The sequence below is a fragment of the Pelmatolapia mariae genome, linkage group LG17 (genome assembly GCF_036321145.2).
Source record: "Pelmatolapia mariae isolate MD_Pm_ZW linkage group LG17, Pm_UMD_F_2, whole genome shotgun sequence".
Taxonomy (NCBI): domain Eukaryota; kingdom Metazoa; phylum Chordata; class Actinopteri; order Cichliformes; family Cichlidae; genus Pelmatolapia; species Pelmatolapia mariae.
Window position 1 is genome coordinate 578,158 of NC_086242.1, and position 13,360 is coordinate 591,517.

At 41.1% G+C, this 13,360-nt stretch overlaps 1 protein-coding gene across 1 annotated transcript in view; it reads right to left on the bottom strand.

Annotated features, from left to right (window-relative positions):
• lmo3 (LIM domain only 3) overlaps nt 1–13,360 on the bottom strand; it is a 60,249-nt gene that overhangs the window by 12,120 nt on the left and 34,769 nt on the right. The window contains exon 3 of the mRNA XM_063501057.1: nt 6,157–6,282. Coding sequence (XP_063357127.1) covers nt 6,157–6,282 — 126 coding nt within the window. The remainder of the gene's footprint in view (nt 1–6,156; nt 6,283–13,360) is intronic.

The window sequence follows — 13,360 nt, forward strand, 5'->3', positions numbered from 1 at the left end:
CTCCCTCTCTGCTCCTCTCTCTCTCTCTCCCTCTCCGCTCCTCTCTCTCTCTCTCCCTCTCCGCTCCTCTCTCTCTCTCTCCCTCTCTGCTCCTCTCTCTCTCTCTCCCTCTCTGCTCCTCTCTCTCTCTCTCCCTCTCTGCTCCTCTCTCTCTCTCTCCCTCTCTGCTCCTCTCTCTCTCTCTCTCTCTCTCTCTCTCTCTCTCTCTCTCTCTCTCTCTCTCTCTCCCTCTCTGCTCCTCTCTCCCTCTCTGCTCCTCTCTCCCTCTCTGCTCCTCTCTCCCTCTCTGCTCCTCTCTCTCTCTCTCTCTCTCTCTCTCTCTCTCTCTCTCTCTCTCCCTCTCTGCTCCTCTCTCTCTCCCTCTCTGTGCTGACAATCAAGCCAAACACCAACATCATCAAATATACAGTTGAAACCAGATATTTAATCACTCTTCAGATAAAAACACTTTTTTAATTGTAACATCAAATCAGACTAAATGTTTATTTTTTTTAGATTGATAAATATAAAAAACATATTTGTTAACTTTAAGAATAAAGAGAGAAACTATCTGTATTTCTTAATTGCAAATGGACCCAAATTGTATTCAAACTTGAGCCACACTTATGGAGCTCCACAATTCTTTTCCTGGTGTTTTGTTGACATCTCTTGATGTTCCCATGTTACAGAAACAGGCTCTGTGTTTTGCCTTATATGCGTCCACAGCTGTGCCACCAATTTACTCACATGGACTCTACTAACCAATCAGAAGCTTCTTCAGCTCAGAATGGAATCGTCTGGAGTTTTCTTATTAATTAACAATAAACTTAGTGTATATGTGCTCCTAAATTTGATGAAAGTGATAAAAATACACAGCTCTGTCTCTCTTTATTCTGACATTTAACTAATTCAAAAGATATTTCAATATTTATTTATCCAAAACAAATTAACTCTAAATTGATGTTGTACAGTAAAAAAATGTTCTTGTGTTTTCCCTAAAGTGTATGTAAATATCTGGTTTAAACTGTGAATATACTGCTGTGTATTGAAATTCCTCTTGTTTTGCATAGAAATATACTGAACAACATACAAAGCATAATATATAAAATAACATCTACCTGAGTTTTTTCATTGAAAGAAGCTCCTTATGTCCATTGTTGTGTTCATCAGTACATAACTGAAACCGATTTAGAGAGTTTGTTTAGCCGTGGATGGTAACAACTGAAAATATGAAATAAACACACGTCAGCTAAGACTCTCTAAAGAAACAGCATTGTTGTTGTTCGGCTTTTCATTTCGCCATTTGTTGATTCACTCGAAGAGCAAGTAACGTAATATGGGTCAAGTGATCAGTTTGATATCAATCTTTTGTGATACACCGTCATATTTACATTATTTGTACAGTACGAATAATTTGCTTTGGTACCTGCTCAAACTTAAGCTCTCCTTTGTCTGCCTGGCTGCACTTCTCCTACAGCAAACTCGCAGGCAGCAGCTTCTCCCCCCTCGCTCACGTGCATGCTGTGCTCAGTCGCCTAGTGCCTGAGCTCGGATCATACCAAAATTAGGGGGAATTTACGACTGTGCGCTATGTGCTTCGAATAATGTGTGTAGTTTTTATTTTATACAGTTGTCAGTCAGGCATCTAACTATGAAACAAATTACACTCCAAAAGACCCCGGGCTTCTGAAAAAATGACCCGGGCTTAAGCCCAGTAAGCCACCCCCCCGCTCCGTCGATGGTTGACTCCAAATCTTCCGAGCACTATGTCGATCTGAGAAAGCAAGACCGAGGGATCCAAGACCAACACAAGACCAAGACCAAAGTCCGTCGAGACCAAGACCACGTAAAAGTGGTCTCGAGACCAAGACCGGTCTCGAGACATCCAACTCTATCTGCCACCCCTTCCATTAAGTCCAGTCCAGTCTCCAAGCCTCGCGAACCCCCAACCTAACACCAATCCCTCCAGTTTATCATGACCTCGGAGAGATTTTCAGTAATGATCTGGCTCTCTCGCTTCCCCAGCACCAACCATATGACTGCAATATAGACCTGCTGCCCGGAGCCACCTCACACACCAGCTGTCTCTATAGCCTGTAAAACTATATTATATAGTATATTAAGTACATTACCGACTCCCTCGCTGCTGGCATAATACGGCCGTCCACCTCTCCCTTGGTGCAGAGTTTTTCTTTGTGGAAAACAAAGACACATCGCTCTGCCCCTCCATAAACTTAAGCGGATCCAATATTGATTATGGGCCTCGCCACATGAGCCAAGGTGTGAAAAAAAGAAAAGGTGTAGGTCATTATCAGCAGAGGTTTCAGGTGAAACCTTGCTTCACTCTATCATGTGACCCATTGAGAGCACCTGATGCTAGATGTTAGTGTCGGTCCACAAACTCACACTGGATCCAGATGAGACCATACTTTCATGTAGTCTCATTTTCACTTGTATACGTACAACTGTGGCAGTGGAGAGTGTCGGAAAGCAACTACAGCACGACAGCTTCTTATAAACAGCTTTACCCCTGAAAGAAAGTCAGGCACCAACTAGGAGAAACGCAATGACAGAAAATGCCGTCATCCCTTACTTAACAAGTTTATAAGAGGATTTTTTTTCAGGAGAATTTTCCAAGCACAACATAAACGTATGACACAACATAGAAAAGCTGCCTCGACAGGACCAGACTCAGACGTACGTCTACACCAGAAGGATAAACGTCACTCTTTTGAGGATTCCACTGTTCACATTTTGGACCCAGATGGTTTGAAAGATGAGTGGATGAGATTTTAGACTACTGTTTTTTTTTTTTTTTTTGTTTTTTTTGTGGTCCCTCAAGTTTCTACAAGTAGAATGGAAGTCAGAGCCTTCAGCTTTCAGGCCCCTCTAGGCTTTATATAAAGCTTGTCGCTAGCACTGATGACCCCGACCCATCTCTTAGTTATGCTGCAATAGGCAAAGACTGTTGGGAGCGTCGCATGATACACTGAGCATTTCTTCCTCACTTCCTCTTTTTCGCTCTCCGTGTGTTTATAGACCACTGTTTTAATCTTTAGTTATTAATTTTAAACTCTGGCCTTCTCCTACGTGTTATCTTTTGTTTCCCTCTGCTCTTCTTCTTCACCCTTAACTAGTTATGGCAGATGGCCCCGCCCCTCCCTGAGCCTGGTTCTGTCGGAGGTTTTTTCCTGTTAAAAGGGAGATTTTCCTTCCCACTGTCACCATGGGCTTTCCATAGGGGTCGTCTGATTATTGGGGTTTTAGGTCTTTACCCTAGAGTATAAAGCGCCTCGAGGAGACAGTTGTAATTAGATGCTATATAAATGAAATTGAATTTAATCAAATTAGCGGACTTCTTCTACTTCACTAGCTGGGCTCACGTCCTCATTTTAGGTTTGACAGCGTTTTAGTAGGTAAAGGTGAATGCTTGGACATGAATTTGGATGTGGTTTGGGGAAGGCCTCGAAGGGGACTGGGACGGCTCCCGGACCGGGCAGATCCCCATGTACTGAATAGAAATGAAGAAGTTAAAGAATTGAGAACAAGGAGGGAGGGGCACATAAACGAGAATGAACAGTTTGCAGAACTGAGGGAACCTATATAGATGACAACTGGAAGGAGCGTGTTTGGAGGCGTGGTCCCGCTCCTGAAATTCGGATACATAATCTCCAATAGCACTGCTGCACCTAACTTTTTTTTTTCTTAGGCGCACCAGCACAAAAGTTAGGTGCACCCAAATTTTTCAACCACATGGCTTAACACCGCAGTTTTACATGTGCACTTTTTTGTGGGGAAAATTGCTGTCCATGAAGACAATATTGATTTGTAAATGATTAACTAACAATCTTGTGCTTGTGCTTAAAGTGCGTTGGCCCTCTTTGGTAATATTGTGGGTAATGTTAAACTTAATCATCACATCGGCTCCTCTGACGACCTGTTTGCTGTTGCATGCTGCTGAAAGGCAGTGGGGGGAGGGGACACTAGGGCATTTATAGCAGCATATAATGTGTTTTCTGGATACACTGCTGCTTTTTCAGCGTTCAAAGATTGATGGCTCCATGTCAGAGCACTGGCTATGAATTTCAGACGGATCAGGCCTTAACTTAACAAAAAAGTTATCAATCGTTCTTTTCATCTTTTCTCATTACCCACAGCTACATCCACCTCTGTCGGGCCTAGGCTGCTCACCAGGGCTGGGTATCATCACTGATTTCTATAATCCATTCGATTCACAAGGTCCCGATTCGATTCGATTAAATTTTGCCTCAGACAGTCAGAAATATTATAATTCTGATTATTTATCAGTACTGACACTAGACTTTATCAGAGATGTGAACATCACAGCAGATGCCTTTGTGTCAAAGTAACTGAGAATAAAACACAGAAAAACATGAAGGAGATTTTCCTGGCCTGGCTTTTTATAGCAGACACCTTAAAAATCTTCTGCAATTTTGCATCATTTTAAAAAGTGTAAATTTCTTCAGTATTGAACAGCAGAAATTAGGCTTTCCTGTCCGAGGACATTTAAGTATAAAAAAAACAAAACCAGCGGCTGACAGCGCTGTAAACAACGGTAGACTGGTGGGTAATAAGCAAATGAATAATACAGAAAACAGAGATTTGAGACGGGAAACTGTTCTTGAAGTACAGAGAGAGAGAGAGAGAGAGAGAGCTGTGCATGAAGTGTGATCTTTATCGTGGTGGAAGCAAAAATGCATTTTCTTTCCAAGCTTCTTAGACTACGATGACCTGGATGACTGAGAACCTTCACAGGCAAAAATGCAAAAGTCAGAGTGAATTCATGACGACGTTTATCAAATGTGAAGCGTAGTTTGCTGCTGGTTCAGCGAATTTTGGTTGGAGAGAGACAAAACCTGCTGCTCAGAAGCGAGCACAAAAAGACGTAAAGACAGCGCGGACCCCACGCATCAGAGTCAGCGAGCTGTCGGCTTTCAGCCCCGACGGCGTGTCCGTGTCGTCGGGTGAGAAAGAGAAAGCTGATTCTGATGCGTTGGGTCCACGCTGTGTGTTTACGTCTTTGTGCAGAATCCGTTTACCTGCTCTCATTTACTGTTTGTTGAAATAGTTTTGTGAGCTTTAACCTGAGATTCTGGCGTTTCTGGCCAAATACATTTATATTTAAAAGTCAATTCAGGATTTAATGAATCGATACGGCTTTATTCAAGCTACTCACCTCTATCTGCCTGCACTTTCAACTGGACCACGGCCAATCAGAGAGGTCCCGCCCCTGACTATCTTTGATTGGTTTAGACCACGATAGGAGCATAATATGTGTCTGCTGTTGACCACATGGAGACTTTCAGAGTTGCGTAGTCTTTTTTTTCTTCCCCCACTTGAACATTTGGTCGCACCATTGAAAAATTTGGTGGCATTTGCGACCAAATTGGTCGCACTCTAGAGCCCTGAATAGGAGAGGCTGAAGACTGAAGTGGCAGAACAATTACTCAGTGCAAATTGTGTATAACTAACTCCTTTTCCTTTAGGATGCTTAGTATGTCTGGTATGTGTGTGCATGTGGCTACAACAAAGGTATTTGTGGAAAAGCAACAAGTGAATCATATGAACCTTGCACACAGATACGATACACTTCACATACGTATGGCAACATTCTGTTTTTGTCATTGCCTCCACAAAGTGTCTTCAGAAACCCTTCACTGTTTCCATAATCGTCATGAAGCTAATGTTCTGCAAAATGAAACGTCATGGGCTCCCCTGAATGTTAAACACTGATATGCATGTCTCATGAGTCTGTGTATGACTGTTTAACAAATTCCAAGGCTTTTTGGACTAGCTGCATCACCACGAGTCCCTCAGTCATCTTCTGATCTGATTAGTAGATAAACCTGTTTCCTGTGGCCTCTTCCATTCCACAAAAAAGAAAACGAGGCAAATTAAAAAATACTGAAAACTGTTCAGTTCTTATTTTTTTAAATGAGTTTAAAAAAACTATAGCAATTCAATTTAATCAATCTCTGCTAACTATGGCCCTGTTTTTAACAAATCTTGAGCATCATGATGTGTTGCTATTGTTCCTTTTTGTGCATCTTGTACTGAACTGCAGTACATTGTAACAGTCTACAATGCCTTGCTATCCTGACCAGCTATTTGTATGAGTACAGATATGAGAAAAGAGCAGAAGTTTGGTCCACTCACCTCTGATTGCAGAGCTGGCATGCGAAGCAGTCCAGGTGGTAGACATTTTCCTTGGCCCTCATAACCATCTCGAAGGCTGGGATTAGCTTGCTGCAGGCTGCACAATTCCCTGTTACACCAAACAACCTGAGGCACAAATGAACAGATGCAAACAAAAATATATGTGTGGAAGTTATCAAATTAAGGAATCAGTGGAAAACTCCTTATGTATCTAACTTAGCACTTGGCCTCAAAACTGTTTTCTAATTCATACCTGCTTTTATTTTTCATACTTTGTGCATTAATTCAAGGATAATTATAGTGTGAGAGTGCTGTTGAGCCAAGCAAGTAGTAATGACTTCATGAACTTCTTCACAAATAAAATTTTAATCATTACAGAAAAAAAATTAACCATCTCACTGACACATTATTACTTACAGCTACTTTCAATACCACTGACATTTATTTAGACTCTTTCTCAGATTGATCTTTCTGAGTTAACTTCAGTAATTATTTCCTCCAAACCATCAACGTGTCTTTTAGACCCTATTCCTACAACACTGCTCAAAGAAGTCCTGCCAGTAATTAATGCTTCAATCTTAAATATGATCAACCTATCTCTAATAATCAGCTATGTACCACAGGCCTTCAAGCTGGCTGTAGTTAAACCTTTACTTAAAAAGCATCTCTAGACCCAGCTGTCTTAGCTAATTATAGGCCAATCTCCAACCTTCCTTTCATATCAAACATCCTTGAAAGAGTAGTTGTCAAACAGCTAACAGATCATCTGCAGAGGAATGGCTTATTTGAAGAGTTTCAGTCAGGTTTCAGAGCTCATCACAGCACAGAAACAGCTTTAGTGAAGGTTACAAATGATCTTCTTATGGCCTCTGACAGTGGACTCATCTCTGTGCTTGTCCTGCTACACTAACGATTGCACCTCAGGAGAGCCATCTGTGAAACTTCAGTTCGCAGATGACAACAACGCCATTGGTCTGATCCAGAACGATGAGGAGTCCACGTACAGAAAAAGGACCAGCTGAACCGCAGTCCAATCCTTTATTAGTGTGCACAAACTTGGCCAAATAAAGAGGATTCTGATATAGAGCAGGGCGGTGTTCTCAGCCCCCTACTGTAGCCCCTGTTTACACATGACTGCACACCAATCCACTCAGCCAATGTCATCGTCAAGTATGTTGCTGACGCCATCGTGGTTGGGCTCATCTCTGACAGAGATGACACATCGTACAGGGCAGCGGTAGAGAATTTGTCCGGCTGGTCCTCCGAAAATAACCTGATGTTCATCATGGACCTCCTCCGTGGCCTGACGAAGAATAACTAGACCAGGAGCTGCTGCTGGCCTCGTACCGCTCCTCAGTGGAGAGCGTCCACTCTTACTGCTTGGGTGTTTGTTACGCAGGGACAACTGCTGAGAACAGGAAAGCTGTGCAGAGGGTAATTAACACCACCCAAAAAATAATTGGCTGCCCTCTGCCAGCCCTGGAGGATATTGTAAGCCTCTTCTGCCTTAGGAAAACCAGCGGGATCACAGTTGACCCCTTGCATCGCACCCATCTCCTGTTTGACTCGCTGCCCTCTGAACGGCGCCTCAGGTGAATCGGGTCCACCTCCAGACTCACAGCTTCTTCCTCTGGGCCATTCGGATTATTAACAAACATCCTCCCATCTGAGCCACGGTCTGAGTAACCTCATCGCTCAGCCCACTCACACACTCACACACACACACACACTCTACTCAGACCAAATCATCTGCACTACTTCCAAGATCTTTGCCACCTGCCCTCTAACATGGTCCTTCCTGTTGTTTTGTGTTTATTTCTCCTGTTTGTTATTTATTCCTGCTGTCTTATTCTATTCTATTCTATTCTGGCAACAAATCACAAACTTGTACATAAAATATTTGTATGCACAGTTCATGCTCAGATTTGTTCTTACACCCTGTTTATAAATGAGGTCTAATTATTTGTCTTCCCTTTATTTCCACATCGTTATACTTTTTAAAATGAGTTTTTAGTCGTCTCATAGATGTTAGAATGTCTGTGAAGGTTCTCAGTCATCCAGGTCATTGTAGCCTGAGGAGCTTGGAAAGAAAAGCGTCTGGACTTCTTTAAGTTGCTTGAAGACGTTTCACCTCTAATCCGGATGAGATGACCATAGATTAGACCATAGATGTTAAACCAGGTCTACAGGTGCAGCATTTTGGCCCCATGAGCACTGATTGCACTTAATAGGAAAGCTTTAAACAGTTTTTAAGAACAGTCAAACGTTCAGTGGTCGGTTCGTTGGTAAACGTGTTCGGAAACAGTTTTTTTTTAATGAATCAACTGAAATTTCTGCTTTGAGCTCAGGATTTACTTTCACTGTTGAACAAGTTTGACTCCATCTGTATCTCATGCATGTACTTTATTATTCTGGGAAATTCACTAAAGAGAATTATGAAGATGCAACTACTTCTGTTGCTTTTGGTGAACGAGAAGGAGAGTGACAGGCGTCAGAGAGGATTTTTCCACTGAGACATACATGGCCCCTGCTTTAGTCACAAAAATACGCCACAGTGAAAAACAGCAGGGCCACAGCTTGTGCCATCGAAATAGATGGGACGTGGCCAGCTCTGTCGCCCAGGGAGGACCTTATTATTGTGTTCCCTGCTCCAGGGACATTAATGTGAGTATTCGTTACTACACAGTGACCAAGACCAGGCTAGCAAGAGCAAACACATATCTGATAACAAAATCATATTACAAAATAACCTATTAGGCAGAGTTCTGGAGGCACTTTTAGCCTCCATTGTTAAAATGATAAAACAGCATGCCACTCAGTCTGTGAGAGATCACCATCTGATGAATGAACTCGGAGCGTGGGATATGCAGGGTTGTTTATTAACCTTCAGAAAGGATGTTTCCCAGAGGCAAAGAAGCAGATAGATTGTGCTCATATGAATATCTACAGAACTAAGGGCCATTGTCAACATACCTTCAGTGAAGCATATCTCTTGTTACACAGCAATTGGGTGAAAAACAAATGGGACCTATTTGATGGATTAGTGTTGCCTTAATTAAAGGAATTTTGCCTTTCCATCGGAGAAATGAAAATTTGGTGGCATCTCTTCTGATTTGTTTTTTTTCCTTGCAGAAAACTGGATTCTATGAAAGCTTTTGCTGATTTGTCCACTTGCAGAGACACTGAGTGTTTGTGGACAGCAGCTTTGTACAACAACTGTTTGAACCTTAAGTTACACTGTAGCTTCCTCACACTGTACACGGGCACATGTGAGGTCTTTGTCATTCAGCAGCTGAATCAGTATTTGGATAATAAATGATTGACCTTCAAAATAAATCATTCCAAGTTTTCAGGATTGTTTGAATCTAAATTGTATTCAGTTTTGCCATTTTCTGGATCTATCCATGCTCTCTTCTCACCTCCTGAAAATGTATGGCAGCCTGTGCAGTGGAAAAGAACTGACACAAGACTTTGCTTTAGAAAACTTTAGGTGAAAGTCCTCTGGGTGTTTGATATGAGGGATGGTTAAATCAGTAAATAAGCCCACGCCTTTCCTCTGAGATTGAATTAAAATGTAACACGAGAGCACAAAACCTTGACATTAGTATCATTTTATCTCACGTAATGCAGAAGTGATTGCACACTGTGCAAATCGTATGCTAAAACAAAGCAAAAAAATTCCCTCGTGATCTTTGCACAAACATTAACTGACTGCTACACATACACACCCAAATATGATCGCTTCTTGTCCAAGTTGTTTTGAACAAAACTTTAACTATAATCAATCAAATTTCAATAAAAAAAAAAAAAAAAAGGATTCATATAAAAAGTTGCACTCTTTGGGAATCTCTCCTTGTGCTTTACCTGGTATGCAACCGCATATTATAAACGATGAATTAACTATACTATAAATTAGCTTTCATTGATTTTGCAGTGGGTATATTTTCAATCAGCCGAGTGCAACAACTCATTAAAGTTTGTAGACAGTGTTATCACAACAAATGAAAATAAATAAATGTAATAATTAAATGTAAATTTAACATTATTTTTTTCCAAATGGGGAAAAAAATCAAATTAATCAGTTTCGAGGAGACACCCCCCCCCCCCAAAAAACCCAAAAAAAACCCAAAAAACAAAACAGTAATATTCAGCTATTAAACTAAAATATTTTTGTCTTATCAAACATTTGTTTAAATTCTACAAAACATAACAAATAAAACAAATCTTTAACGTTTGCCCGGGGCTGTACTCTAACAGTGATTGGTTTGAATGAAAATGGTCATTTATTTGTTAATTTTGAAATAATGCATTAATTGATTTTCTACTCAAAAAAATTTATTTAAAAAAACTTAAATGTTTCAAAAATGATATGCAAACGTCTGTTTTTTGCTGCATAATTCATCGCCTACCTTTCTGTATGACTTCAACCATCTCCTTAAAAGATTAAATACCTTCTAAAAACTGATACTAATGGGAACATATTACCAGTTTAAACGTATTCCTGGAGTCTCTTAAAAAGCCGAGTCTAAGCAGGGTTCAGTCTTTGTTGTACTGTTGGCTGCCAAAGGCTGTTCAAACAAGTAGTACACAGTAGACCTCAGCTCACCCAGGAAGGAAGGAAGATGGATGAAGTTTACCTGCCATCCGTCTTTCACTGCTTGACCAGTTGTACAAGACCCAGGGCCTGTGAGTCTGATGGTACCAGACTGTCACTGGTAACAAATACAGCAGTAAAATAAGTCCACATAAAATTCTCCTCACATGTCAATAACAACGAATGCAAAGAAACCAAAGCATTGATGTCCATAAATGATGTATAACAATGACAAAAATGACGGGTAAAAGTGATTTACTGGAATCTATTTAAGACTTCAGACAGGAGCCGTGATGAAAGCTTCACGACGCCTCCTGTATGGTGAAACTGGTCGCACAGATTAAGTGATTTTGGCCCATTCTTCCACACAAAGTCCCGAAGGTTCGATGAAGTTTCAGCACTGGAGTCTTGCACGGTGAGGGTACATGCAGAACGTGGCGGTGAAATGCAGAACCTATTGTTTTGTTTGAAACAACCATACCTGCAGGTCTAAGTGCTCCTTGGCTCTTAGACAACTCTTCTGATCATTTTTCTGACTCCTTCTGAAACCTTGTGCTCGCTGGAACGACAGTAGAATATTGTGTAACCAATGCCACAGCATATTTGGCAACCACACGTTTGTGAAAGTCTTACGAGAGCTCACCATGAGGTGTTTCTTGTGTGACACATTTTATAGGCCATCAGCTGTAAATGAACCAGCTGATATTAATTTGCACTGAGTGGCAGGACTGCTTTCTAATTACTGATACTGTCATGACTCTACATGCCTTTATGCATCTGCCTTTCTTTATGTGTTCAATACTTTTTCCCCGTGTCGTTTCTCATTATTACTTTTAACTTAATTATGGACATATATTGTTTGATTTCTTTGCATGTGTGGATCGGATGGGTTATTACTGACATCTGGTGAGAACTGAATAGAAAATTGGAAAATTGGTGACGTGTTGCTTATTTTACACAGATTTGTCATCTGCATCTTGTCCAGACTGTCGGTGGTACAGCGGTTGGACATATCTAGAACAGTGTTGCTTGTGCTTTTAGAGAACACCAGGCATCACATATGCTTCATACCCAAGAATAATAATGTATCTTTAAAGAGGTCAAAAGGTTTTATTCCAGTGGACCCAAATTTTATGTTTCTTCTTGATAAAACATGTTTTTGCTCATTTATTCAGCTTCCATGACTTCACCATACTGTCCCACACCACATAGCCCAAAATGGTCGAGTGACACAGCGGCTCTAGTGACGGCTTTTCCCACTCTGTTGGTCGCCATGTGTATTTCTAAACCTGCTCTATAAAATATTAAGAATTTAAGTCCATATTAAACCACCGGTCTTATCACAGTTTTCCCGGTGCTGACCCGCACTAGGTAGTCAGTGGCATAAATACAGGTGTGATTCCAAGATGGCTGCCAGGTGGCAGTACTGAAGAACTTCTAATGCTTGTGTGAAAACATCTCTGGAGTTACAGCAATAATGGAAAAGAATAATAATAGTAGAAACAATATAACATTAAGAAACTAAGTGGTCATTAAACATGGCCTCCAAATATATCATCAGGTTGCTGTTGAATGTTGTCTTATTTTATATTTTCTTTGCACCACACACTAGAGACAAATATAATATGTGAAGAGACTAAATCTAACTGATCTGCAGGCACAGTTAAATAAATAAATAAAGAGACATCAGTTGACCCGTCTATCATTCATTTGTCTGAGTTTTCCAGCACAGGAGAACAATTGGATTAATCCAGCTTCAAGCAGCTGCTGATAGCAGCAGAGCTTCAAGCAGCCATCTGAAATCCTGATAGCAGTCTTGCTCTCCACTTCCTTCCCCAAACCCCAATCTCTTCTATCCCTCTTATCACATCAGTTGCTCCAGCCTCAGCAGGCATTCATCAGCTGCTGGATTAGAATTTGTTTCCTAACAAACCATTGATCATCAGCCTATTACTAGGCAAATGACAGTTAATTACCCACTACATTAACCACCGGGACCTGGGGACTGACTCCCTGTGCCATCAGTCAACATGATGAATGTGGCAAGTTCAGTAATGCACAACCATTCCCTCATCCGCCTGTCGTGCTGAGAACAACCCCTGGATCTCACTTCTAGGCACCCAGAAAGAAATCTATGGCAATCTGCATAATTACAGACCCCGGGTTAATAACAGCCAAAGGATTTCTAGCATCTCACCACAGGATTTTTAATGGGGTTGTTCTTTGTCCAGTTTTGTCTGATTTGGAATTTAGTCACAGCCAAAAAAAAGTTTAAATGCTAAAATACAACAAAAACCAGCAAAACAAACGTTGAGAAAGGCACAAGACGGAGAACGCAAACAGAAACATGGATCTGCTGCAGGTGCTGATGTGAACTGTGTTAGGTTAATGTTAAGGTTGGAAGATCTAATCAGACTCACGCAGTTTACATACCCTGCATGTATGACTACTGATTGTTGTTTAACACATTTTTATTTCATTTACTGTGGGAATAATCTGGGATAAGACTCTCCTCCTTGAGTCCTGAGGAAGTCCTGAACCTGCAAGCTCTATCAGTTCTCAACTGCAACTGGACGCTCCTAATGATGAATTATTGCTTGCTTTCAGAGA